This window comes from Macaca fascicularis, chromosome 7, assembly GCF_037993035.2.
Source record: "Macaca fascicularis isolate 582-1 chromosome 7, T2T-MFA8v1.1".
NCBI lineage: Eukaryota > Metazoa > Chordata > Mammalia > Primates > Cercopithecidae > Macaca > Macaca fascicularis.
In genome coordinates, this window is record NC_088381.1 from 138,194,331 (window position 1) to 138,221,833 (window position 27,503).

Below are 27,503 nucleotides of genomic sequence, written 5' to 3' on the forward strand. Positions count from 1 at the left end.
ATCTCCGCTAAAAACAAAAAAAATAGACGGGTATGGTGGCACACGTCTGTCGTTCCCGCTACTTAGGAGGCTGAGGCATGAGAATTGCTTGCGCCTGGGAGGCAGAGGTTGCAGTGAGCTGAGATCGCACCACTGCACTCCAGCCTGGACGACAGAGTGAGACTCCATTTCAAAAAAAACAAATAAATAAAATGGCAATTTGCCCACAAAGTGGTTACTTCATGTTTTTGTATATAGTAGCTATGTGGGCTACCACAAAAAATAATGGGGAGAAAAGGAAGTAGCACTGATAAAGGCAAAACTTTGATTCCTACAAAACAGCAGAGATATAAAGTTCAGACTAACTTACTAACATTGTTGTTCTTTAGAAAGAAAAACTATCTGTATGTAAATACACACACAAATATATATACATAAATGTACATACATGTGTATGTGTGTGTGTGTATGGCAGATAGTATTTTCCAGAGATAGCTTCCATTCTACATTTTTTAATGCTATGTAACCTTGCTATTCTGCCACCAAGAGGTGGAATCTCAATTACCCTACCCTTGAACCTGGGCTTAGCTGGCCTTAGTGGTTGTTTGTAACTACCAGAGTGCAAGAGACATGAACCTGATTACTTCTGAGGCTAGGTAAAAATATAAAATAAAATACAATAAAAATTTTTTTAAAAAAAACCTTTCACCTGTTCACGTGGAACTAAGTCTCCAGATTTTACCTCCCAGAGAAGCTCCATCTGGGAACCCAGCACCGTGCTACGAGAAGGCTAAGCATAACGGTTTTATGTAACACAGTAGTTTTTAAAAAGCAGAATGTGCATAAGGAACATATACTGCAAAACAGTCAGGGTAGACAAAGATGAGAAAGTATTAGATGTGAAAATAGTGGATCACTGGTGATAGAGGAATTTTGGGAATAGGTAGGGAAGAAGCTGAAGCAGAAAATTCAGTATTTTTCAAAAGGTTTATTGAGAAGAAAAGGAGATTGTTAGCATATACCTGGTGCTCTATTTTTAAAATACTTTTATTTTAGGTTCAGGGGTACATGTACAGGTTTGTTAAATAGGTAAACTTGTGTCACGGGGGTTTGTTGCACAGACTGTTTCATCATCCGGGTACTACGCCTAGTACCCTACAGTATTTTTTCTGATCCTCTCCCTCCTCCCACCCTCCACTCTCAGGTAGGCCCCAGTGTCTGTTGTTCCCTTCGTGTTCAGGTGTTCTCATCATTTAGCTCCCACTTACAAGTGAGAACAGGTGGTACTGGTTTTCCTGTGTCAGTTTGCTGAGGATAATGGCCTCCGCTCCATTTTCCTGCAAAGGACATGATCTCATTCTTTTTTTATGGCTGCATAGTATTCCATGGTGTATATGTACCACATTTTCTTTATCCAGTCTTCCATTGATGGGCATTTATATCTGGTACTTTAAAGTCTTCTTCAGTATGTTGTTGCACAAAGATTACTAATATTTACTAAAGAAAATAATCCACCTTGAAGATGTTATAGTAATTATGGCATTTATGTGATAATATGCTGTTTTTACACAAGATTCCTATATGGGAAAAGACCTATTACCTGAGTTCATTCTAGGAAATAGTTTTGTTGGAATAAAGAGCATTGAATCTAATGTTTTCGGTCTTTCTGGCTCCATTTGTGCCAACAAGTTAATTAGCATATTTGGCAGGCTACCAAGATAAGACTCATAACCCTTCCAAAAGTAATACTTACGTTGTGTGTAAATGAAGTGGCCTTGTAAGTACAACTGGACTTAACTCACACTGGAAGGCCTAGCTCCTGTTTCAAAGCTTTATCCAAATGGACAAGACTGAGGGTTGCAAAAGCAAACAACTTGCACATTTGGGGGAAAAAAAAGCACATAAAAGGAATTGTTTGTATTTCAACTTGGGTTTGACAAATTCCAAGGTTTAATCTTTCCATTGTTATACCTAAGTCAACCTACATTCCCTTTAACAATGGGACAAGGTCGCTTACCTCAGGGCTTTCAGGGTAGAAGGGGACACAATTATACAAGAAACATCTAAGATCATGCCAACAGTAATATACTAAAGGTACGTACAAAAGAGTTGTAGAAACAAATGACAACACAGCTATCACTTTGGGAGCCCCCACCATTTGGCAGACATTTGGCTAAGCACTTTATACATCTCTACAACGATGTGAAGTACGAATACACCCATTTCACAGACCAGGAAACTGACCCGTGGAAGATGCCCAAAATGGTACAGTTAAAGAACCACATTTAGTCCCAGTGATCCTGGGAAGCGTCCTACTGTAATAAGAAAAATGCAGGTTTTGTAATCATCAAGACTGAGGTTAAAATCTGACCCGAGGTCAGTTAATGTTGTTGTCTCCTGCCAGTCTCTCACCCTTGACAATAAAAAGAACTGTCTAAAAACTCTGCGTCCCTCGAGGCAGGGTCCCTGTCCTGGTCTCACTTGGAAGAGATTCCCTGCAATCTCCAGACTGCCCAGCAGGTGGCCCCATCACTTCCAAATCCCCGCCCCACACTTCAACAAGCCTCCTGGCTGCCGCCTCTTCAACTCCACATCATCATGCGCCTCCGTAGCACAGGATCGTGGTCTAGCGCACTGCCTGGGGTGCAAAAGTGATTACATCTCTGGCTGACTGGACACCTGCCAGGCAGACCCAGCGCGGCCTCCGGAATCTCAGCGGCCCAAGCACCTGCCAAGATGAGGACGTCACGGACCCGCCACCTTCCTGGGCCAATGGGTGACCGGGCCTCTCCTGAGGAGTATCTGCCAGGCAAAAGCAATCGATCCACGGTAACATATTGCGGGTCCAGCCGGAAATTGGAACGTCAGCGTTTTCATTCCGGAACGCCCGCGTGTAGTTGAGATTTAGGGACTTGAATCAGGTTCCCTGTCACCATCCAATTGATATGGAAACCGGTCCTTCTCCTTTTCTAACGTCGTCTCAGAACACTCCATGGCACAGAACCACTCGATAAAATCAGCTAAGGAAAAAAGGTACTTTGAAGTTAGTACTCTAGCCTCTATGGCTATTTGTCAGATGGGAAGTTTGGCAAATTAATAAAAGCTGTTTATAAAAATGCAAGGAAAGGTTAGGTTGAACCCTGATCAAAAAACATACTGTCTTGCTATCATTGAACCATTAATGCAAATGCTTACACTAAACCCGGGCACTGTGGTTCACGTCTGAAGTCCTAACACTCTGGGAGACCTAGGTGGGTGGATTACCTGAGGTCAGGAGTTCGAGACCAGACTGGCAACATGGCGAAACTCCGTCTCTACTAAAAATACAAAAATTAGCCGGGTGTGGTGGTGCACGCCTGTAATCTCAGCCCTTTGGGAGGCTGAGGCACAGCCTCAGGAGGCGGAGGTTGCAGTGAGTTGAGGTCAGGCCACTGCAGTCCAACCTGGGCGACAGAGCGAGACTCCACCTCGGAAAAAAAAAAAAAAAAAAAAGAAAGAAAGAAAAAAACAAAACAACAACAATGAATGCTTACACTTAGAGACAGCTTGTCATCTTCGTCTAGGAATGCCTATTTTCCACTCATTCAACGAACATACAGCCCACCTTGTGCCCTATCGTTAGAAGGCTTTAGGAATACTGAGATGAAAAGGTATGAGCTCTGCCTTAAAGAATCTAGTAATCTAATGGGCATCCGAATGAACGTGTGTCTACAGTGTTAGGTTAGGAAACAGCCCAGACACATGCCATTTTCCAGGGGGAGTCAGAGCCTCACCTATGATTTGGGGTGACAATCATATAGAGTGCAAGTGACATATTTCCACACACTGTATCCCTGAAATCTTTTCATCTGTCCCAGCTCCTCTATTGCCACTGAAAGATATCTATTTTAATCCCTTGTCTTTCCACCTATTAGGGTATCCCCCCATTGAGTCTCCAGAGGAGAGACTCCTAATCTCTATGCCCATGATTTACAGGGTCAAAACAGAGAAAAAAGAAAGAAACTTCATTGTGATTCTCAAGTCTACCTTTGACACTGCTGAAAGTTACCTAAGAAATATAAATAATTATGGGATTCTTCTGCTTTTGCCTGAAAGTGTTCACTCTAATTTTCTTAGCAAGGAATTTAAGACCCTTTGTTATATGACGTTGATCTGCCTTTCTGCCACTGTTCCCCCATTAACTTCATATTCCATCCTAGAGAAGACAACATTTCCTGAGTATACGAAAATTTCCACAACTTCAAAATGCAGCTGTAGTGAAATCCGGTTCATGACGTTTTTCCCCATTCTTCAGACAATGTAAATTACTCTCTCCTCAGAGCCTTTGACTCCTATATCTAGAAAAGCACTTATAGTCTATAAACACTTTTAATGTATAAATTGGTGCTTTGACTAAAGTATAAGCAATATGAAGACAGGAAGGAATCTTCCTCTTTGAATCCCCAGCATCTAGAAAAGTCCCTAGCACATGGCAAGTGTTTGATAAATGTCCTTTGAGTGAATGATGATATAGATTATTTTAATAAAAGTGTTCTGTGCCAGTGCCTTGATCAAGTTGGTACTGTGAATGAGTTTTGAGGTATATTTTGCTTGTTGGAAAGTAGTTTCTTTCCTGTTTAGGAAAAAAAGCAGCTGGAATTAGCCAAAAAAAAAAAGGTGAACTGAGGTGTTAAGGCCTCTGGCTCTGTGTTGCCCACTAGAGGAGCCTATACTCTGCCAAGTGGGGCCTGTTTAACATCCTTGGAGTGGCTCTCTTGAAGTAGGTACACTTTCTAGGGCACAAAAATGGACAATCACTGCACAAAAGCTTATTACACGTTGGGAAACATTTCTGGAATTTCTGCATGGGATTGTTCAAAACAAACCTCTCCATAGCTGACTCGCTAGCCGTTTGTTTGTTTGTTTGTTTGTTTTTAGTGAAAGCAAATTTGTTAGAAAAGTAAAGGAATAAAGAATGGTTACTCCATAGGCAGAGCAGCCCCTAGCTGGTTTTAAACTTTCCTTCTTTTGCTGCTTGTGACACATCTCCATATTTCATTTGTTCATTTCCTTTTCTAGATGTGAAATGTAAGATCATCTGAAGGGGAGCTTTGGTTCAAGTCAAATGCATGCCTCAACTTGGCAGAGCCGAAGAGATACTTGTATGATGTAAGTCAGATTATATCATTCTTCTGCTCAAAACTCCCCAGTAAATAGCTCACCATTCCCTTCAGAGAAAAGTCAAAAGACTTAAAATGGCCAACAAAACCTATCATCTGTGCCCCCCTCCTCCCTCTACCTCACTTCATCTCTCTCCCTGACTCATTTGCTTTCAGTCCTACTTGCCTGGTACGTTCCTTCAGTTACACTCCCATTTCAGGCCCTTTGCACTGATTGTTTCCTCTGCCTGGAGCCCACTTGCCCCAGCTTTGTACATGGCTACCTCGCTTACTTTCTTCAGGTGCTTGCTAAAATACCACCCTCTCAATGAGGCCTACCCTGAGCACCCTATTTAAAATTGTAACCTGCGTTCCCTCCCCCTACAAACTCTCATATTTCATCATCTTTCTTTAGTTTTTGTTGTAACACTTATCACTTTCTAATATACCATAGAATTTACTTACTTACATATTTATTGCTTAATGTCTATATCTGTCTATGAGAATATAAGGCCCATGAAGTCAGGGATCTTTTTCTGTTCTTAATATTGCTGTATTCCAAATGAGAGACTGTTGCTTGGCTCATTGTAATCGCTCAGTTAATAGCTGTCACATTAATTAATCCTTGCCATCTCTTCTGTGCTGGAATTTGTCCGTGATAGAAACCTCCTGATCTGCCAGACTAATGTTGTCCTAATATTTTATTCAGTCCAGAATCTGTAATGATTTTATTGCCAATAAAGCATGTGAAAGGAAAATAAATCTTGGGTCCCCAAATCACTAATACAACTCCTCTTTTTTTGGAGTTTTACTTGCTTCCAACAAGGAAGGCAAGATTTCCTGTTTCCATGATGATGGAAGGCAGATAATTCCTTTATGGACTTTGAGCTCCCTTCTGACAGGGAAGATGAGGTTTTTTCCCTGCTTCTAGGATGGTAGAGAGCAGTCTACAGCCTGAGACCCATCCCTAGGTAAGTACCTGAATTAGGGTTTGTCTTGGTTAAATTTAAGACTAACAACCAGCTAGTCTCAATTTCTCCTTACCATTAGAGCACTCAGTGATCTTCTAAGTTGTACCATTGTTTGTTTTGCTTAACTGTTTTTTTGTTGTTTTGGTCTTTTTTCCCATTGGGTTTGATCAACTCTATCTGACTTTGTCAAATCCAAAGGAGATTCCAAATTATAGGGAAGAAGGCCTCTGAAGTGGCTAAATTCCCATACACACACAAAAAGGTGGTATGGTGGAGGAGAAAAATGGCCAACCGAGGAAAACAAAAAGAGGAAAGGTTTTTTATTTTGACTACTAAAGAGGCTTTATTTACATAATGAGGCCACCTTTTTGCTAGCCAGGACAAACTGAAATGGATATTACCCCATACTGCAGTTTGATAGCTAAGGTTCTGCCTTCTCTTTTTTTCCACCACGATAGCCTGGGTTTGGTTCCTAAATCAAACCCTTTCTGGTTTGGTACTTGGTACTGCTGAAATAGCAGCAGTTTGTCCTAGCTGGAATATAGTAATGAAATTTTAAAAGATTTTTTTAAAGGAGCTCAATGGTTACAAGTCATCTTAATTAAAAGCTAGTGTGTGTGTGTGTGTGTGTGTGTGTGTGTTTGTATTTAAAAGGCCTTCATGGGTTTTTTTTTTTTTTTGTCCTCCTAAGACCCTGTCTTATTTTTGAGCAAAAGTTTTTTTCCTCTCAGTTGAATGAATTTTGTTTTCTTCATTAATAGCTATTGCAACAGAGGCTACTCTGGGGTTTTTAAGGAAGGGTCTAATTTAGACACTTTGAAATGTCTTTGTTAAAAAAACTTTTTTAAGTGTGCTGTAAAAGCATCACATGGTCTAACCTCAAAATAATTCCTCTGCCCAGAGCTCAGAGATCTGGTTAAAAAATAGATAGTTCCTATCTAAATAAAATTGGTCTCCTTATACAATCCTATTATAGATTTCTATAATTTTATGTTTGATTTGGCATTCATCTTTAATCTCCCTCTAGCACCACCAGAATTTTTCTCTCTGTACCTTATGATGTAAATTTTGCTATTTGATTTTCACCTGAGTTGTTTCCTTTAATATGCAAATTTAAGACTTTTTATCTGACAACTGCCTTGAGTTGTGAAACAGGTTATCAAGAATCTGAAAGTCTAAGATGGAGGGAAAAAGGTCTTTATTAATCTATAAGATGTACTTCTATCAGCATGCCTAATACATCTATGTATTTATGTGTTGTGTACACAATATTTCACAACTGAAAATATATGAGAGCTCTAATTAATTGGTTAAATAAAAATAAAAGCACTTAAATACTTTATCAGAAAAAGGAAAGACTAGTCAAATGCTTTTTCAAGTTTATGTGATTTAAATAAAATCATTAATAAATAAGTTAGCTTTAAAATTATTGGTAAAGTAGTATTAGGAATGTCTTAAGAATTATCAGCATACATTTTTATTTGCATTTATTAATCAAGCAGTTTCATACTTATCCCTGCCAAATACTATAAGGTGTCAGAATTTGGCACAGGGGTTACAAAACTATAAACCTAGCCTAATACAGATTAATCTTTGCTTGTGTGATCTTTAATAAATAAGACATTGATATTGACTTAATGAAAATAACTATATCTTGAATTATTTAGTAAAACTAATATTAACTTCTAATCTTGTGGCTATAGGCAGTATAGTCCACAGGCAGTAAGGAGATTTGTTTTGGGAAAGGACTGTTACCACCATTGTTTCAAAGCTAAACTATAAACTAAGTTCCTCCCAAAGTCCAGGAATGAATAAGGACCAGCTTGGAGGTTAGAAGCAAGATAGAGTCAGTTAGTTCATATATTTTTCACTGCCTCAGTTAGAATTTTGTAATGGCAAGTTTCATAACTTTAAATGATGAGTATCATAGTTTTCATAAATAATCTAGGTAAATGAATAAAATTAAATAATTAGGTAAATATAATGAGATAAATACTTGTAGACAAATGTCATGATTTAGAATCTAAAATTAAATTAAATGATAGATATTTCATTATTTGGGTATTTTCCAATAAAAATATATTGTAGGAAAACGTTCTTTCTAAAAAAAAGTGTCCTTTTTAAAAAGGTGAACAATTTTTGTCTAATTAAAAGCTTATTTAAAAGTTATGTATAAAACAAGGTAAAGGAACCAGGAAATAGGAGAAATGTAAAGAAAGGTATAGAGATAAAGAGGTATTTTTTTTGTAAGAAAGCTTAAAGAGAAATAATTTTACATGAGAAAGGATTGAAGCCACCTTTGTAAAAATCATAACTGAGAAAATTATGACAGTGAAAGATATCAGACCTAACTGATCCCATCTTGCTTCTAACCTCTAAACTGTCCTTGTTTATTCCTGGGCATAGGCCAAACTAGCTTTGGGAAGGGATTTAGTGTATAGTTTATATAATAGTCCTCCCTAAAAGGCTAAACTGTTCTTGTAAAACAAATGAAAGGCCACCAGCTGCCAAGTCAAGATGAGAGGGGCTGGAATTCTAAATATTACCTGCCATTACTCCACAGGTCATAAGATTTGCAACTTCCCCAGTTACTCTGAAGGTAATGTAACTATTGTGAACCTAAGATCATCCTTTTGAGATGTCTTTTCAGGGTTTTGCATTTTTAACAAACAGATGGCCCCACCTGGACATGCCAACCAGTTCTGTGGCTCCCACCCAGGAACTGACTCAGCAGATAAGAACCGCCTGGACTCCCTACGATTTCATACCCAAGCCAAACAATCAGCACTCCCAATTCACTGCTCCCGACACCCCACCCCACCAAATTATCTTTAAAAACACCAATACCAGAGTTTTCAGGGAGACTGATTTAAGTAATAATAAAATTCTGGTCTCCTGCACAGCCAGCTCTGCATGAATTACTCTTTATTGCAATTGCCCTGTCTTGATAAATTGACTCTGTCTAGGCAGCAGATAAAGTGGACCCCTTGGGCAGTTACAGAATCTTGTATGGTAAATTTAGACCTAGAATAAAATGGCTGGTTGTTTAAGAAAGAGGAATGTTCAGGACAAACCAGAAAGTCCAAACATGTCACTAATGGTCTGTGTAAGTCACAATAAAAGGTTTTATTTAAAAAAAAAAAAACTTTTATATGATCAAGTTACCTATAAGTAAAGGGCAATTATAATGGTCTTTCTAAAGATTGGGCTTGATGTAAAAAAAAACTTGTACACTAAAAAATTGATTAGAACAATAAAATTTTCTAAAGGGATTGATTCACTCTTAATAAATTATAAGAGATTTTAATTTTTTAACCCAAAGTTCAACAATTTACTGCATCTCACTGTTTTTGGTTTTCTCTCCCCTTTTAAAAGGCATGAAATAATAACACTCTCCTTGAACTCATTTTCAGCTCATATTTTTTTTCTTCAAGTTCTGTTTGTTGTGGCCTGATGCTAACAATACTTTCTTAAAGATGTAAAGGAAATGTTTTCTTACAAAATGATATTTGGTACATTGCAGAAGGTTTTTTCTTTTGCCTTTTGGTAACTGGCCTAACAGATTTTACATCTTATTAAAATAATTCCTATATCATTATTATTACAGTTTTGGTTTGTTTAGGAAAAAACCAGATTAAATTTTTTTAAAATTGAGGTTATTACATCCATGTATCCTTCTGTATGTGATTTTAAAGTACTTGTGACATTAAGTTACAAGGCTTTGACGCTTGGGTCTAAAAAGGACACCAAGTCTTACTAAATTTATTTATTTTTTGCCTTTTTCTAAAATTATACTTTAAGTTCTAGGGTACATGTACACAATGTGCAGGTTTGTTACATATATATACATGTGCCATGTTGGTGTGCTGCACCCATTAACTCGTCATTTACCTTAGGTATTTCCCCTAATGCTATCCTTCCCCCCTCACCCCACCCCATGTCAGGCACCGGTGTGTGATGTTCCCCACCCTGTGTCCAAATGTTCTCATTGTTCAATTCCCACCTATGAGTGAGAACATGCAGTGTTTGGTTTTCTGTCATTGCGATAGTTTGCTCTAAATGATGGTTTCCAGCTTCATCCATGTCCCTACAAAGGACATAAACTCATCCTTTTTTTATGGCTGCATAGTATTCCATGGTGTATATGTGCCACATTTTCTTAATCCAGTCTATCACTGATGGACATTTGAGTTGGTTCCAAGTCTTTGCTATTGTGAATAGTGCCGCAATAAACATATGTGTGCATGTGTCTTTATAGCAGCATGATTTATAATCGTTTGGGTATATACCCAGTAATGGGATGGCTGGGTCAAATGGTATTTCTAGTTCTAGATCCTTGAGGAATTGCCACAGTGTCTTCCACAATGGTTGAACTAGTTTACAGTCCCACCAACAATGTAAAAGTGTTCCTATTTCTCCACATCCTCTCCAGCACCTGTTGTTTCCTGACTTTTTAATGATCACCATTCTAACTGGTGTGAGATGGTATCTCATTGTGGTTTTGATTGGCATTTATCTGATGGCCAGTGATGATTAGCATATTTTCATGTCTCTGTTGGCTGCATAAATGTCTTCTTTTGAGAAGTGTCTGTTCATATCCTTTGCCCACTTTTTGATAGGGTTGTTTGATTTTTCTTGTAAATTTGTTTAAGTTCTTTGTAGATTCTGGATATTAGCCCTTTGTCAGATGGGTAGATTGCAAAAATTTTCTCCCATTCTGTAGGTTGCCTGTTCACTTGGATGGTAGTTTCTTTTGCTGTGCAGAAGCTCTTTAGTTTAATTAGATCCCATTTCTGAATTTTGGCTTTTGTTGCCATTGCTTTTGGTGTTTTAGTCATGAAGTCCTTGCCCATGCCTATGTCCTGAATGGTATTGCCTAGGCTTCCTTCTAGGGTTTTTATGGTTTTAGGTCTAACATTAAGTCTTTAATCCATCTTGAATTAATTTTTGTATAAGCTGTAAGGAAGGGATCCAGGTTCAGCTTTCTACATATGGCTAGCCAGTTTTCCCAGTAGCATTTATTAAATAGGGAATCCTTTCCCCATTTCTTGTTTTTGTGAGGTTTGTCAAAGATCAGATGGTTGTAGATGTGTGGTATTATTTCTGAGGGCTCTGTTCTGTTCCATTGGTCTACATCTCTGTTTTGGTACCAGTACCATTCTGTTTTGGTTACTGTAGCCTTGTAGTATAGTTTGATGTCAGGTAGCGTGATGCCTCCAGCTTTGTTCTTTTGGCTTAGGATTGTCTTGGCAATGCGGGCTCTTTTTTGATTCCATATGAACTTTAAAGTAGTTTTTTCCAATTCTGTGAAGAAACTCATTAGTAGCTTGATGGGGATGGCATTGAATCTTTAAATTATCTTGGGCAGTATGGCCATTTTCATTATATTGATCCTTCCTTTCCATGAGCATGGAATGTTCTTCCATTTGTGTCCTCTTTTATTTTGTTGAGCAGTGGTTTGTAATTCTCCTTGAAGAGGTCCTTCACATCCCTTGTAAGTTGGATTCCTAGGTATTTTATTTTTTTTGAAATAGTTGTGAATGGGAGTTCACTCATGATTTGGCTCTCTGTTTGTCTGTTATTGGTGTATAGGAATGCTTATGATTTTTGCACATTGGTTTTGTGTCCTGAGACTTTGCTGAAGTTGCTTATCAGCTTAAGGAGATTTTTGCTGAGATGATGGGGTTTTCTAAATATACAATTATGTCAACTGCAATTAGGGACAATTTGGTTTCCTCGTTTCCTAATCGAATACCCTTTATTTCTTTCTCCTACCTGATTGCCCTGGCCAGAACTTCCAACACTATGTTGAATAGGAGTGGTGAGAGAGGGCATCCCTGTCTTGTGCCAGTTTTCAAAGGGAATGCTTCCAGTTTTTGCCCATTCGGTATGATATTGGCTGTGTGCTTGTCATAAATAGCCCTTATTATTTTGAGATACATCCATCCCATCAATACCTAATTTATTGAGAATTTTTAGCATGAAGGTCTGTTGAATTTTGTCAAAGGCCTTTTCTGCATCTATTGAGATAATCATGTGGTTTATGTCTTTGGTTCTGTTTATATGATGGATTATGTTTATTTATTTGCATATGTTGAAGCAGCCTTGCATCCCAGGGATGGAGCCCACTTGATCATGGTGGATAAGCTTTTTGATGTGCTGCTGGATTTGATTTGCCAGTATTTTATTGAGGATTTTTGCATCGATGTTCATCAGGGATATTGGTCTAAAATTCTCTTTTTTTGTTGTGTCTCAGCCAGGCTTTGGTATCAGGATGATGCTGGCCTCGTAAAATGAGTTAGGGAGAATTCCCTCGTTTTGTATTGATTGGTATAGTTCCAGAAGGAATGGTACCAACTTCTCTTTGTACCTCTGGTAGAATTCAGATGTGAATCCATCTGGTTCTGGACTTCTTTTGGTTGGTAGGCTATTAATTATTGCCTCAATTTCAGAGCCTGTTATTGGTCTTTTCAGGGATTCAACTTCTTCCTGGTTTAGTCTTGGGAGAGTATATGTGTCCAGGAATTTATCCATTTCTTCTAGATTTTCTAGTTTATTTGCATAGAGGTGTTTATAGTATCCTCTGATGGTAGTTTTTATTTCTGTAGGATTTGTGGTGATATCCCCTTTATCATTTTTTATTGCGTTTATTGGATTCTTCTGTTTTTTCTTCTTTATTAGTCTTGCTAGCAGTGTATCAATTTTGTCGATCTTTTCAAAAAGCCAGCTCCCGGATTCATGAATTTTTTTGAAGGGTTTTTTGTGTCTCTATCTCCTTCTATTCTGCTTTGATCTTACTTATTTCTTGCTTTCTGCTAGCTTTGGAATGTGTTTGCTCTTGCCTCTCTAGTTCTTTTAATTGTGATATTGAAATCTTGATTTTAGATCTTTCCTGCTTTCTCTTGTGGGCATTTAGTGCTATAAATTTCCCTCTACACACTGCTTTAAATGTGTCCCAGAGATTCTGGTATGTTGTGTCTTTCTTCTCATTTGTTTCAAAGAACATCTTTATTTCTGCCTTCATTTTATTATATACCCAGTAGTCATTTAGGAGCAGGTTGTTCAGTTTCCATGTAGTCGTGTGGTTTTGAGTGAGTTTCTTAATCCTGAGTTCTAATTTGATTGCACTGTGGTCTGAGAGACAGTTTGTTATAATTTCCATTCTTTTGCATTTGTTGAGGAGTGCTTTACCTCCAACTACGTGGTCAATTTTGGAATAAGTGCGATGTGGTGCTGAAAAGAATGTATATTCTGCTGATTTGGGGTGGAGAGTTCTGTAGAAGTCTATTAGGTCTGCTTGGTGCAGAGCTGAGTTCAAGTCCTAGATATCCTTGTTAACTTTCTGTCTTGTTGATCTGTCTAATGTTGACAGTGGGGTGTTAAAGTCTCCCTTATTGTGTGGGAGTCTAAGTTTCTTTGTAGGTCTCTAAGGACTTGCTTTATGAAGCTGGGTGCTCCTGTATTGGGTGTATATGTATTTAGGATAGTTAGCTCTTCTTGTTGAATTGATCCCTTTACCATTATGTAATGGCCTTCTTTGTCTCTTCTGATGTTTGTTGGTTTCAAGTCTCTTTTATTAGAGACTAGGATTGCACCCCTGCTTTCCTTTTGTTTTCCATTTGCTTGGTAGATCTTCCTCCATCCCTTTGTTTTGAGCCTATGTGTGTCTCTGCACATGACATGGGTCTCCTGAATACAGCACACTGATGGGTCTTGACTCTATCCAATTTGCCAGTCTGTGTCTTTTAATTGGGGCATTTAGCCCATTTACATTTAAGGTTAATATTTTTATGTATGAATTTGATCTTGTCATTATGATGTTAGCTGGTTACTTTGCTCATTAGTTGATGCAGTTTCTTCCTAGCATCAATGGTCTTTACAATTTGGCATGTTTTTGCAGTGGCTGGTACCGGTTGTTCCTTTCCATGTTTAGTGCTTCCTTTAGTAGCTCTTGTAAGGCAGGCCTGGTGGTGACAAAATCTCTCAGCATTTGCTTGTCTGTAAAGGATTTTGTTTCTCCTTCACTTATAAAGCTTAGTTTGGCTGGATATGCAATTCTGGGTTGAAAATTCTTTTCTTTAAGAATGTTGAATATTGGTCCCCACTCTCTTCTGGCTTTATGTATAGTTTCTGCTGAAATACCCGCTGTTAGTCTGATGGGGCTTCCCTTTGTGGGTAACCCAACCTTTCTCTCTGGCTGCTCTTAACATTTTTTCCTTCATTTCAACCTTGGTGAATCTGACGATTATGTGTCTTGGGGTTGCTCTTCTCGAGGAGTATCTCTGTGGCGTTCTCTGTATTTCCTGAATTTGAATGTTGTCCTGCCTTGCTAGGTTGAGTAAGTTCTTCTGGATAAATTCCTGAAGAGTGTTTTCCAACTTGGTTCCATTCTCCCCGTCACTTTCAGGTACACCAATCAGATGTAGATTGGTCTTTTCACATAGTCTCATATTTCTTGGAGGCTTTGTTCATTTCTTTTAACTCTTTGTTCTCTAAACTTCTCTCCTCACTTCATTTCATTCATTTGATCTTCAATCACTGATACCCTTTCTTCCACTTGATCAAATCAGCTGCTGAAGCTTGTGCATGTGTCATGTTCTCGTGCCATGGTTTTCAGCTCCATCAGGTCATTTAAGGTCTTCGCTACACTGTTTATTCTAGTTAGCCAATCATCTAATCTTTTTTCAAGGTGTTTATCTTCTTTGCAATAGGTTTAAACATTCTCCTTTGTTATTACTAATCTTTTGAAGCCTACTTCTGTCAACTCATCAAAGTCATTTTCCACCCAGCTTTGTTCCATTGCTGGTGAGGAGCTACGCTCCTTTGGAGGAGAACAGGCACTCTGATTTTCAGAATTTTCAGCTTTTCTGCTCTGGTTTCTCCCCATCTTTGTGGTTTTATCTATCTTTGTTCTTTGATGATGGTGACCTATAGATGCGGTTTTGGTGTGGATGTCCTTTTTGTTGATGTTGATCCTATTCCTTTGTGTTTGTTAGTTTTCCTTCTACCAGTCAGGACCCTCAGTTGCAGATCTGTTGGAGTTTGCTGGAGGTCCAGTCCAGACCCTATTTGCCTGGGTATCACCAGCAGAGGCTGCAGAACAGCAAATATTGCAGAACAGCAAATGTTGTTGCCTGATCCTTCCTCTGGAAGCTTCATCTCAGAGGGGCACCTGGCTGTATGAGGTGTCAGTCGGCCTCTACTGGGAGGTGTCTCCCAGTTAGGCTACTTGGGGGTCAGGGACCCACTTGAGGAGGCAGTCTTTCTGTTCTCAGATCTGAAACTCCACACTGGGAGAACCACTACTCTCTTCAAAGCTGTCAGACAGGGACATTTAAATCTGCAGAAGTTTCTGCTGCCTTTTTTTCAGCTGTGTCCTGTCCCCAAAGGTGGAGTCTACAGAGGCAGGCAGGCCTCCTTGAGCTGCAGTGGGCTCCACCCAGTTTGAGCTTCCCAGCCACTTTGTTTACCTAGTCCAGCCTCAGCAATGGCAGACACCCCTCCCCCAGCCTCACTGTTGCCTTGCAGTCCAATCTCGGACTGCTGTGCTAGCAGTGAGCAAGCCTCTGTGGGCATGGGACCCTCCAAGCCAGGCATGGGATATAATCTCCTAGTGTGCCACTTGCTAAAACCATTGGAAAAGCATAGTATTAGGGTGGGAGTGTCCCGATTTTCCAGGTACCACCTGTCATGGCTTCCCTTGGCTAGGAAAGGGAATTCCCCAACCCCTTGCACTTCCCAGGAGAGGTGATGCTCCAACCTGCTTTGACTCACACTCATGTGGGCTACACCCACTGTCTAACAAGTCCCAGTGAGATGAACCCAGTACCTCAGTTGGAAATGCAGAAATCACCCTTCTTCTGCGTCACTCACCCTAAGTGCTATAGACTGGAGCTGTTCATATTTGGCCATCCCTTGCTAAATCTTAAACATTGACAGCAATTAAAGCCTCATCTTCAGGCCCCATAGAAGATGCCAATCAAAATAAACTTCATTGCTGAGACACAGGGCCAGAAATTAAAGCCATTCAGCTCCACAAGGCCCAGGGACTATCGTGGAAGAGTTGGGCATGTGAGATTGTGAGGGCTGATTTTAAGAGATAAAGTTAGTTCAGTTTCTCTACAAATTAACCATTAATGTCAAAGTCACAGTGATGCAAGACTAGCATATGGGTAAAATTTGAAAAACAAATTTAATTGACTTCATGCTGTTTTTATTTGGGCTTACTGTTTGGAAAATTAAGTCTTCTCTCTCAAAGAATGAAGGTTTTCTCTTTTTTTGAAATCCCTATCAATTTGGTTAAATGAATGACTTACTTTACAATGGCCTGTAATCTCATTTTGTGATATCAAATGTTTTATTTATTTGTTTTTATTATTATTACTTTTTAAAATGGAGTCTTGCTGTGTTACCCAGGCTGGAGTGCAATGGCACGATCTCGGCTCACTGCAACCTCTGCCTCCTGGGTTCAAGTGATTCTCTTGCCTCAGCCTCCCAAGTAGCTGGGACTACAGGTGTGCACCAACACACTCAGCTAATTTTTGTATTTTTAGTGGAGATGGGGTTTCACCATGTTGGCTAGGCTGGTCTCAAACTCCTGACCTCAGGAGACCCACCCACCTTGGCCACCCCAAGTGCTGGGATTACAGGAATGAGCCACCATGCCTGGCCTGGTATCAAGTATTTTAAACCTTTGATATTTGACAAACTTTCCAAAATCAAATTATAAATTATGTCTTTTCTGACCTAATTAATCCTTTAAGATATTATTAATAGGATCCCTAAAGTCAAAAAATGATATGTTTGGCTTATTTGATATAGAAATTACACAGGAATCATTGTCAAATATGAAATGGTGTTTGGTTTTTCTTTGGGCTGTATTTGAATAAATATGTTACTGGTATGTGTTCCAAAATTATGGGAAACTCCTGTTATTCTGATATGACTCAGTGTATGTTATCTGTAATAACTATAATTATGTTAAATTATTGTGTGACACAGAGGTAACAAATTTCCTTGTCAATTGTGTCTTTGACTATGGCTGCCCTTGTTGTCTTGTTTTGGTCCTCTTTAGAAGGTGGTTTTATAATCAGCTATAAAACTGTAAGGTACTCTTGAATGCAGGTTTCTGATAACTTTGGAGATTGTGACATCAGAATAGAGGGAAAACTTTCAGGGCTCATGGAGAGCTGAAATGCTCCTGAATATCAAGCAGAATAGGAATTAACTGCATGGACTAAACTAATAGAAGTCTAAAGTAATCTTTTTAACTTTTTGCTTAAAACGTTGCTGATCCTTTGTTTTGTTTTTCAGAGTCAAGAAGACTTTTAAGCTATTTACAACTTTTAACAATTGAGTAAAGTATATTCCTTTGAACAAAATTTGGAGCATTTTGTTTCTCTTTACCTGATTTCTACATAATTTGGAAATGATTTGTAAGTATTCTTTTTTTTTTCTTTTTTTTTTTGAGACAAAGTCTCACTCTGTTGCTCGGGCTGGAGTGCAATGACACGATCTCAGCTCACAGCAACCTTCACCTCTCAGATTCAAGCAATTCTCCTGCCTCCGCCTCCCGAATAGCTGGGACTACAGGCACCCACCACCATGCCTGGCTAATTTTTATATTTTTTGGTAGAGATGGGGTTTCACCATATTGGCCAGGCTGGTCTCAAACTCCTGACCTTGTGATCCACCTGCCTCAGCCTCCCAAAGTGCTGGGATTACAGGCATGAGCCACCGTACCCAGTGTGTGAGTATTCTTAATTATGATAATAGTTATTTGCATAAGTACAATAAGAATCTGTTTTCATTTGTAACAGGACACAATTGGAGAAACTGGTTATTTTACCAAGGCTTTGACTGGAATGGTGTGCTTTCCTTTAAGGAATCAAACTTGACTTATGGAGCCAATATAAGCCCCTTGGAAAAACTGGCTTCATACCTTTGTCTGCACAGTCCCTGTATAGGGTTCCTGACCTGTGGTAAGTAAAGAATGTCACTTTCTGACAGGCTCAGGAGCCCCAAGTTTATCTTGGAACCTGAAGAGGAGAGAATTCACCCAACTCATAGGTATTTAATGGTCCAAATCCATGGCGTGGCTCAGCTTTAAAAAATTCTTATGTGAGATTCCTTCTATGGAACAAAATTCCATGAAATCCAATTTAAAAGCCTATGTAAAAAATAATAATTATTCTTGCTACACTATATACAAAAAATCAATCCAAGTATAATAAAGCAAATCAGTCCTACCATGATTTGTCTTTTGTAAAAATGGAAAACTAGGCCAGGCGCGGTGGCTCACGCCTATAATCCTAGCACTTTGGGAGCCTGAGACAGGTGGATCATGAGGTCAGGAGATCAAGACCATCTTGGCTAACACAGTGAAACCCCATCTCTACTAAAAAAAATACAAAAAATTAGCTGGGCGTGGTGGCGGGTGCCTGTAGTCCCAGCTACTCGGGAGGCTGAGGCAGGAGAATGGCATGAACCCAGGAGGCGGAGCTTGCAGTGAGCCGAGATTGTGCCACTGTACTTCAGCCTGGACGATAGAGCAAGACTCCATTCAACAAAAAGGAAAACTGGAGAGAAAAAGTATGTTTCAAAACCTATAGTACACTTAGTATGGTTTGGCTGTGTCCCCATCCAAATCTCATTTTGAATTGTAGCTCCCATAATTCCCACATGTTGTGGGAGGGACCTGGTGGGAGATAATTGAATCATGGTGGGGGGGGCAGTTTCCCCCATACTGTTCTCGTGGTAGTGAATAAGTCACATGATAGTTTTATAAGAGGAAACCCCTTTTGTTTGGTTCTCATTTTCTCTTGTCTGCTGCCATGTAGGACATGCCTTTTGCCTTCTGCCGTGATTGTGAGGCTTCCCCAGCCATGTGAAACTGTGAGTTCATTAAACCTCTTTTTCTTTATAAATTACCCAGTCTTGGGTATGTTTTTATCAGCAGCATGAAAATTGACGAATACACCACCTGTTTTTAGGTTCTAGTCTTGCCTAATGTTTTTTCAGTTTTTATTATTTTCTACAGTTTGGACTGAATTCTAATTTTTCTTGGCTATAAGCCTGCAAAATAATGTTTTCAATCTTTTTCCTTCTTTTTTTCCCCCATTTTTCCTAATTTGGAACCACCAAAAACTAAGTTGTGCTTTTGTAAAGCCCTGTGAACTGAAGCTAGACAACTAAATTTCAGAAGAAAATAACAGCAACCTGTTTACATACCTAAGCCACTTTCATACCTGCCTACTGATATGTGGACTTCATAGTAATGTGGCCTATATTGATTTCTCAGGATTGTTCTTTAGTCTGATGTTGTTTTTCTCCCTTGCTCCCCCTATTTTCTCTTCATAGGATATGAGACTTCACAACCTGCTGAAAATGAGCTTTCCTCATAACTCAGGACCTACGCGTCTAGGAATAAACCATCCTAAACATGAAAGATCAGACAAAATGTGAGACCAGAGACTCATTTACAGGATTTCAATACTTTGTTACCGGATATGGACTGGTATATGAAATGAAATAAATGGCCAGATAGGTGCTAAGAATTTAAATAGTTCACTTGTTATACCAAGATTGTTTCATGAGATACAAGCAATTCAAACCTGAATCCTGCATCTCTCTTCCAAGTTATCAGTCCAGAGAATGAACTCTTGTGAACAAAGGAAAGGGAGAAATGAAGCTTGGGATTGGGAGTAGATGTGTTAGAGGCTAAGAGGTGGAAATGCTGGCCTTCTATCCACTACGGGGACCTACCACCCAAAGAGCACACCATCGCAAGGTAAGATGACTTTCCTATGAAATCCATTCCCTCCTTGAGGCCTGTGGCCTGACATAGATCTGGGACAATCTGGGAGATACACTCTAGTTACTTAATGTTAAGGAAGATTAGGAAATGGAGCCCAAGGAAGTTAAGTCCAATCCTGGGATCACAGACTGGACTCAGCACACCTGATGCTTTCAGACATCACTTATAAATAGATACTCCCTTCTCTCACTCAGGCTTCATACCCAGTGGAAAAACATACTCCTGATATCTGTATGTCCCTGATTTGTCTGCTTTTGTTGAGTCTTGAATCATGGGTAATATTAGGCATATATCCACTCCCTTTCTCTGCGTTCCCACAGGTCCCATCCATTCATTCAATAAATATTTTCTTAGCATGTACCTGCCACCTGCCAAGCATTGGTAAATTCCAGAGATATTGTACCTCTTCTAGGGCCTCGTATTCTCACCCACATTCACAAATAGAGACATGCAGACTTTATTGGAAAAAAATTAACTGGCTTCTACACAACGCTTTAAACTGAGGTGAATGGGACTGTCTTCACCTGGTAATCAGGGTAACTGGATTTCAGCCCAGAATCTTCCACCAACCAGCTGTGTGACCTCAGGCAAGTCACCTCTCTTTTCTGGCCTCATCTTTGCCTTCTGTAAAGTGAGACCCTTGGTCTAGGATGGGTGATCTCTAAGTTTCTTTCTCAATTTCCCATTTTGTAATTCTCATTCTTTAATAAAAATAGGCCCTGTATCTGTTGTAGGAAAAACTGAGATTATTATCTGGGGGAAATTGATAACCTAGATTTTTTTTCCTAGCAAACTGAGGGTCTAGTATATTTTCTGAGCCACATCAGGAACTGTGTCCTGAGCTCAAGGAATGGTATAGTACAGGCCTCTTGGACCTTCACATATCCGAACTTCAGAGAAAGCTCCCGTTAAAAGCAATTAATACAGCATACCAAAGGGAGAGAAGAGAGGTGACAACTGTAGTGGTTTTTGCCCCGCCTTGATGAGATGGGAAGGGGAATCTAGCAGGTGGGGCAGACAACGCTGCCCTTGGGGCAGTTTGTGCTTCACAGTGTTGTGAAGTCCAACTAAGAGGGTTTTGTCAAGATTCTTTTTTCTGTGTGTTTAAACAGTTATACAACAATTGAATTAGTCTGCTCGCCTAGACTCCCTGCCATGAAAATCATCAAACAAGCCTGGAAGAATCCTACTGCGGGGCCTTTGCCAGCAGAGTGCTAGGATTTCTGGAAGCTGGGCATCTTCTCACACACAGTGGCCAGCGTTGGCTTTGGAGTTTCTTACCTTGTTTTCCCAGCACCTGAGGAGAACTTTGGCCCCAAAGAGACTGCCCAGGTCTGGGGCAATGCTATTTGACATTGTATCCTCGGTCATGGGAGTAAATATGCCCCCTTCAGGTGTGGCACAGACTTGAGACTTATGCTGAGGTCAGGCCTCACAGCTGCCTCCCAGGGCTGCTGTCCCAGGTGGCCCCTTCCCACGCACCGGCCACCGTGGAGGGATTAGCACGCACGTGTATGTGTGTGTGCGTGTGTGTATACGTTTGTGTCTTTGTGTCAGTATTTCTGTGAAGGAGGCAGTCCATGGGACCAGCAGGAGGATTTGTAGCTGGTGTGTGTGTGTGTGTGTGTGTGTTTTGTATCAGTATGTCTGTGAAGGAGGCAGTCCAAGGGACCAGCAGGAGGATTTTATTATTACTGCCTAGAGACATCTGATGCAGGGGAGCCCTGGTTTCTTGTGGTTGATATACCTGGGTAAGGAAAAGGGAGCTGAGAAGGAATCGGAGAAAACTGAGCAAAAAGGATGAAGGCAGGAGGAAATAGCTGAAAGAAGACAGAAGAGCCCAGCTCAGACACAGGTGGTTAGCAGTTCCTCAGGGTTCCTGAGCAGTTCCTTTGGGGTCCAGGGTTTGTGAGGCTCTGCTGGACCACAGGCATCAGACACCCCTGAGGGAGGCAGCTCTGCACAAAGAGGATACAGTAGCTGGAGTAGCCAATTCATCCAGCCAGGAATCTTCTGGCCTCACAGCATCTAAAGGGAAAATGCAGAGAGAGCAAATCAGGATTCTTGATTATGGGACTCCCTGCGGAGGACAAGGCCCTAGCGAAAGTTGGACATCATCTAAGAGTTCTGGCTTCAAAACTCTGTATTGTGTGGTCTTTGTGCACCGTCTTGTGGAGTGAACAGTGACTCCTGAAGGCTTGCCCAGACCAGGATCATTTCCGTTGGGAGTATCATAGACCAAAGTCCATCCTCAAAATCTGGTCTCCACTCTCACAAAAGGAATGCATACAAATGTCATCCAACTGAAAGTCCTATTTCAGAAACCTTTTGTCCACTCTCCTTCTATTATTCTAGTAATGATTACAGTAGGCTAAACATTGCTTAAGTTTCAAAAGGCAGAACACCAGAAAATTTTTTAAAAAAATTGTATTATATGAAGCAATGCTTGTAGAACAATCTATCCTCTATAAGCAGACTATTTTCCTTGTACTGATCAATAACTACTCCTTTATTAACGATCTTTTCTTTCCTGTCTCTTCAGTGAGTTCCACGCATACCTCACTCAGTCACACAACTGTTGACACAGTCACAAAACTGCAGTTTGCAGATGAGGCAACTGGAACTCAAAGAGGTTATGTAATTTGTGTAAGATTACACAGTGTGTAAGTGACAAAGTCCAGAGTCCAATTCAGGGCTACCAGTTTGCATGGTTTTCCACTGAACTTCACTGTTGGCAAAAAAGAGATGTATAAAAATATTATTTAGATAGCTCCTTCCACCCACACAGAATTTATTGCTACTAATTGAATGGGCTACTGAGTAATGTTATTAAAATATTATTTTAGGTGTGACATTTTGATAAGAATGTTTTCTTTTTTTTTTTTTTTTTGAGACAGAGTCTTGCTGTGTCACCCAGGCTGGAGTGCAGTGGGGCAATCTTGGCTCACCATAGCCTCCGCCTCCCAGGTCCAAGCGATTCTCCTGCCTCAGCCTCTGCGGTACCCACCACCAAACCTGACTATGGTTTTGTTTTGTTTTGTTTTCTGAGACAAAGTCTTGCTCTTGTTGCCCAAGCTGGAGTGAAATGGTGTCATCTTGGCTGACTGCAACCTCCACCTCCCAGGTTCAAGCGATCCTCCTGCCTTAGCCTCCCAAGTAGCTGGGATTACAGGCACCCACCTACCACCACGCCCAGCTAATTTTTACACTTTTAGTAGAGACAGGGTTTCACCACGTTAGCCAGGTTGGTCTCGAACTTCTGACCACAGGCGATCTGCCCGCCTTGGCCTCCCAAAGTGTTGGGATTATAGGCGTGAGCGCTAATTTGTATTTTTAGTAGAGATGGGATTTCACTGTGTTGGCCAGGCTGGTCTTGAACTCCTGACCTCAAGTCATTCACCCGCTTCAGCCTCCCAAAGTGCTAGATTAGAGGTGTGAGCCACCACATCCAGCCAATAGGGGGATTTCTTGAGTTACTTCTTGTGTGGTACAGTATAAACCATCTCCTCTCTTCCCTATGAAATTATTAGTAAATGTTACATTTATTACTAATACTTTGTGTTGGAGTAAATTTTTTTAGGGTGGGCAACTCAAAGACAGTGGTAGAAAACAACCAATTAACTGCATTGTAAATTTAAATGTTCTCATGGACTTTCAAAGGCAAAAGAAATCCACATCTTACACTGAAAGGTTAATACATTACCAGAATCTTGGAAAGCCCAATAAAAATACCTTCCACATCAGGCCAGCTCAGCTTTGCTGTTGTGGTAGAGAGAGAGGAGAGGAGGAGAAATGAGGCAGAACATTTCAAAGAAACATTCCCTGCCCTTGTGCTTACAGTCTTACCATATCCTAATGCCACTCCTATAGGTGTTTACTACCCCACCTTCTATTGTACAGTTAAGAGAAAATGAAGTCCAGACGAAGGCGACAATTTGACTACGTCTATATAAACTCCCAGTTTCCCAACTGCCCTGCTTTTTAGGCCCCATTGAATCAAATGATATGCCAACACTCAGTTCTACCCTTTATACTCCATGAAACACCCAGTTCTAAGCTGATGCCTCTTATGAAACTGACCAGTAGGGTTGGAGCACTATTTCTCATATCTCTACCTCTTTGCTGTAGTATGATTAGGACAGTCAAGTGGCAAATAAGGAAACTCCCAGTGTACTTCCACACTTATAAGTGAGTGTTTTTTTTTTTGTTTTTTTTTTGTTTGTTTGTCTTTTTGAGATGGAGTCTCGCTCTGTTGCCCAGGCTGGAGTGCAGTGGCACGATCTCAGCTCACTGCAACGTCTGCTACCTGGGTTCAAGCAATTCTTCTGCCTCAGCCTCCCGAGTAGCTGGGACTACAGGTGCCCACCACCACGTCCAGCTAATTTTTGTATTTTTGGTAGAGACAGGGTTTCACCATATTGGCCAGGCTGGGAGTGACTGTTTTTTCTTTTCTTTTTTTTTTTTTTAAAGCCAAACATCTTTATGAAATTATCAAACTATCCTTTGCAGGCATTAAATTCTTCAGCTTTAGATTCTTCACCTTCCTTTTGCTTTGTCATATAATGACTTCACTTTCTCTTGACTCATATGAGTCTATAGGTATACCTTTCTTATAGCAACCCAGCACCCACATAAAAGCTGCATTTTCAAAATGAGATAAAAAGACAGTTTGCAAAAAGTGTAAGGTTTTCACATCTGCTGGCATAGCTGCAGTGATGACTTCACAAATTTTCTTTTCTTTTTTTCTTTTTCTTTTCTTTTCTTTTTACAAAGGCCCTTATGCTGGAGTCATGTATCTTGAAATTGTGGGCAACTGCAGCTGCAGACCTCAATCTATGGTACATATCAAGCATTTCAGCTTTTTATTATAATGTCATGACTTTTACCTGCTTCTTGGGGCACTTTGAGCATCATTAGCGGCACTCTGCATGGGTCCCATGGTGTTATTCAAGGTTTATGGTATTGCAGTAAACATGATGAAAAAATATGTGAGAACTGTAAAACATCACTTTTTACTGCAATGTAAATTTACTGGAGAGGAACTGCTCACGTGGAGATGATTAGTGGCATATGTATTCATATTTGCAACATATCCTAAAGACTCTTCAATATTTGTTGTAATTTTGTCTTTATTTCTTATTTGATACAGTTTTAAGAGTAATATATAATTACTCATATATATGAGTATATATACTCTTAAAGTATACATATATACACTTTAAGTTCTGCAGAATGTGCAGGTTTGTTACATAGGTATACATGTGCCATGGTGGTTTGCTGCACCTATCAACCCGTCGTCTACATTAGGTATTTGTCCTAATGCTATCCCTTCCCTAGCCCTCCACCTGCCAACAGGCCCCAGTGTGTGATGTTCTCCTCCCTGTGTCCATGTGTTCTCATTGTTCAACTCCCACTTATGAGTGAGAACATGTGGTGGTTTTCTGTCCCTGTGTTAGTTTGCTGAGAATGATGGTTCCCAGCTTCATCCATGTCCCTGCAAAGGACATCAACTCATCCTTTTTTATGGCTGCATAGTATTCCATGGTGTATATGTGCCACATTTTCTTTATCCAGTCTATCACTGATGGGCATTTGGGTTGGTTCCAAGTCTACCGCTATTGTGAACAGTGCCACAATAAACATATGTGTGCATGTGTCTTCATAGTAGAATGATTTATAATCCTTTGGGTATATACCCAATAATGGGATTACTGGGTCAAATGGTATTTCTGGTTCTAGATCCTTGGAATCGCCACACTGTCTTCCACAATGGTTGAACTAATTTATACTCCCACCAAGAGTGTAAAAGTGTTCCTATTTCTCCACATCCTCTCCACCATCTGTAGTTTCCTGACTTTTTAATGATCGCCATTCTAACTGGTGTTGAGATGGTGTTTCATTGTGGTTTTGATTTGCATTTCTCTAATGACCAGTGATGACGAGGTTTTTTTCACGTTTGTTGGCTGGATAAATGTCTTCTTTTGAGAAGTGTCTGTTCATATCCTTTGCCCACTTTTTGATGGAGTTGTTTTTTTCTTGTAAACTTAAGTTCTTTTAGATTCTGGATATTAGCCCTTTGTCAGATGGATAGATTGCAAAAATATTCTCCCATTCTGTAGGTTGCCTGTTCACTCTGATGATCGTTTCTTTTGTGGTGCAGAAGCTCTTTAGTTTGATTAGATCCCATTTGTCAATTTTGGCTTTTGTTGCCATTGCTTTTGGTATTTTAGACATGAAATCTTTGCCCATGCCTATACGTGAATGGTATTGCCTAGGTTTTCTTCTAGGGTTTTTATGGTTTTAGGTCTTACATTTAAGTCTTTAATCCATCCTAACTTAATTTTTGTATAAAGTGTAAGAAAGGGGTTTGTTTTCTGCATATGGCTAGCCAGTTTTCCCAACACTATTTATTAAATAAGGAATCCTTTCCACATTGCTTGTTTTTGTCAGGTTTGTTACATAGGTATACACATGCCATGGTGGTTTGCTGCACCTGTCAACCCATCGTCTACTTTAGGTATTTCTCCTAATGCTATCCTTCCCCTAGCCCTCCACCCCCCAACAGGCTCTGGTGTGTGATGTTCCCAGCATCTATAGTTTCCTAACTTTTTAATGATCGCCATTCTAACTGGCGTGAGATGGTATCTCATTGTGGTTTTGATTTGCATTTCTGTAATGACCAGTGAGGATAAGCAGGAGGATTGCTTGAGCCAAGGAGTTTGAAACTACAGTGAGCTATGATTGTGGCATTGTACTCCAGCCTAGGTAACAGAGCAAGACCCTATCTCTAATGTATATATTCTTTTTTCTATTAAACACATTCAATTCTATAAACTTCCTTCAAAGCACCTCTTTTGCTACATCCAACAGATTTGGTAAGGTTTATTTTCTATTTCATTTAGTGCAAAATATCTTTAATTTCTTTACATTTCATTACACATGTGTTATTTAGAGGAGTGTTGTTTAATCTACGAGTATTTTGGAATTTTCTAGCTATCTTTCTGTCATTGATTTCTAGTTTAATTCCATAACAGTCTGAGGGCATACTTTGTATGATTTTTATTCTTTCAAATCTGTTGAGGTGTGTTATGTGGTTGTCTGTCTTGATGAATGTTTTTGAACTTGAGAAGAATGCCTATTCTGTTGTTGTGGAGTACGCTTTAGATGTCAATTAGATATAGCTGATTGATGGTGCGCTTCAACTATGTCCTCAATGATTTTCTGCCTACTTGATTTGTCAATTGCTGGTAAGAGGATTGATTAAGTCTCTTTAAGTCTATTCATATATTTCTCATATATTTGCATCTCTACCAGTTTTTGCTCATGTATTTTGCTGCTTTGTTCGGTGTATATACATTAAGAATTTTGTCTTCTTGGAGAGAATAGGTCCCCTTTATCATTATGTAATGCCTCTCTTCTTCCATGATTTTCAGTGCTCTGAAGTCTGATTTGTCTGAGATTAATACAACTACTCAAACTTTCTTTTGATTAGTGTTAACATACTATATGTACTTTTCTCCCTCTTTCTTCAGTTCTGTTCACTCTGTTGATGACCTCATCAAAGGCACTGTTCACTTGTTAGTTTTTTAATGCAAGAAT

At 39.7% G+C, this 27,503-nt stretch overlaps 1 protein-coding gene and 1 long non-coding RNA gene across 5 annotated transcripts in view; one reads left to right on the forward strand and one right to left on the reverse strand.

The window, feature by feature from the left end:
• Positions 1-1,010: 1,010 nt before the first annotated feature.
• COX16 (cytochrome c oxidase assembly factor COX16) overlaps positions 1,011-27,503 on the reverse strand; it is a 53,435-nt gene continuing 26,942 nt past the window's right edge. The window contains exons 4-5 of one of the 2 annotated variants that reach the window (XM_045396633.3): positions 21,880-21,932; positions 1,011-2,985 (exon numbers count right to left, since the gene is read on the reverse strand). In XM_045396633.3, the coding sequence (XP_045252568.1) occupies positions 21,924-21,932 (9 nt within the window). In that variant the 3' untranslated portion in view covers positions 1,011-2,985; positions 21,880-21,923. Of the gene's footprint in view, positions 2,986-21,573; positions 21,933-27,503 lie in introns of those variants that run through there. The other variant, XM_045396631.2, reaches the window with a different exon arrangement.
• LOC102115172 (uncharacterized) lies at positions 2,570-23,453 on the forward strand. Of its 3 annotated transcripts, none has more exons than XR_006699601.3 (6): positions 2,570-3,012; positions 5,038-5,127; positions 17,402-17,523; positions 18,928-18,982; positions 19,448-19,877; positions 21,017-23,453. It is a non-coding gene; the product is annotated as an uncharacterized lncRNA (long non-coding RNA). The 3 variants fall into 3 exon arrangements; XR_012415909.1 differs by having other exon boundaries at positions 22,802-23,453; XR_012415910.1 differs by lacking the exon at positions 21,017-23,453 and adding an exon at positions 20,317-20,495.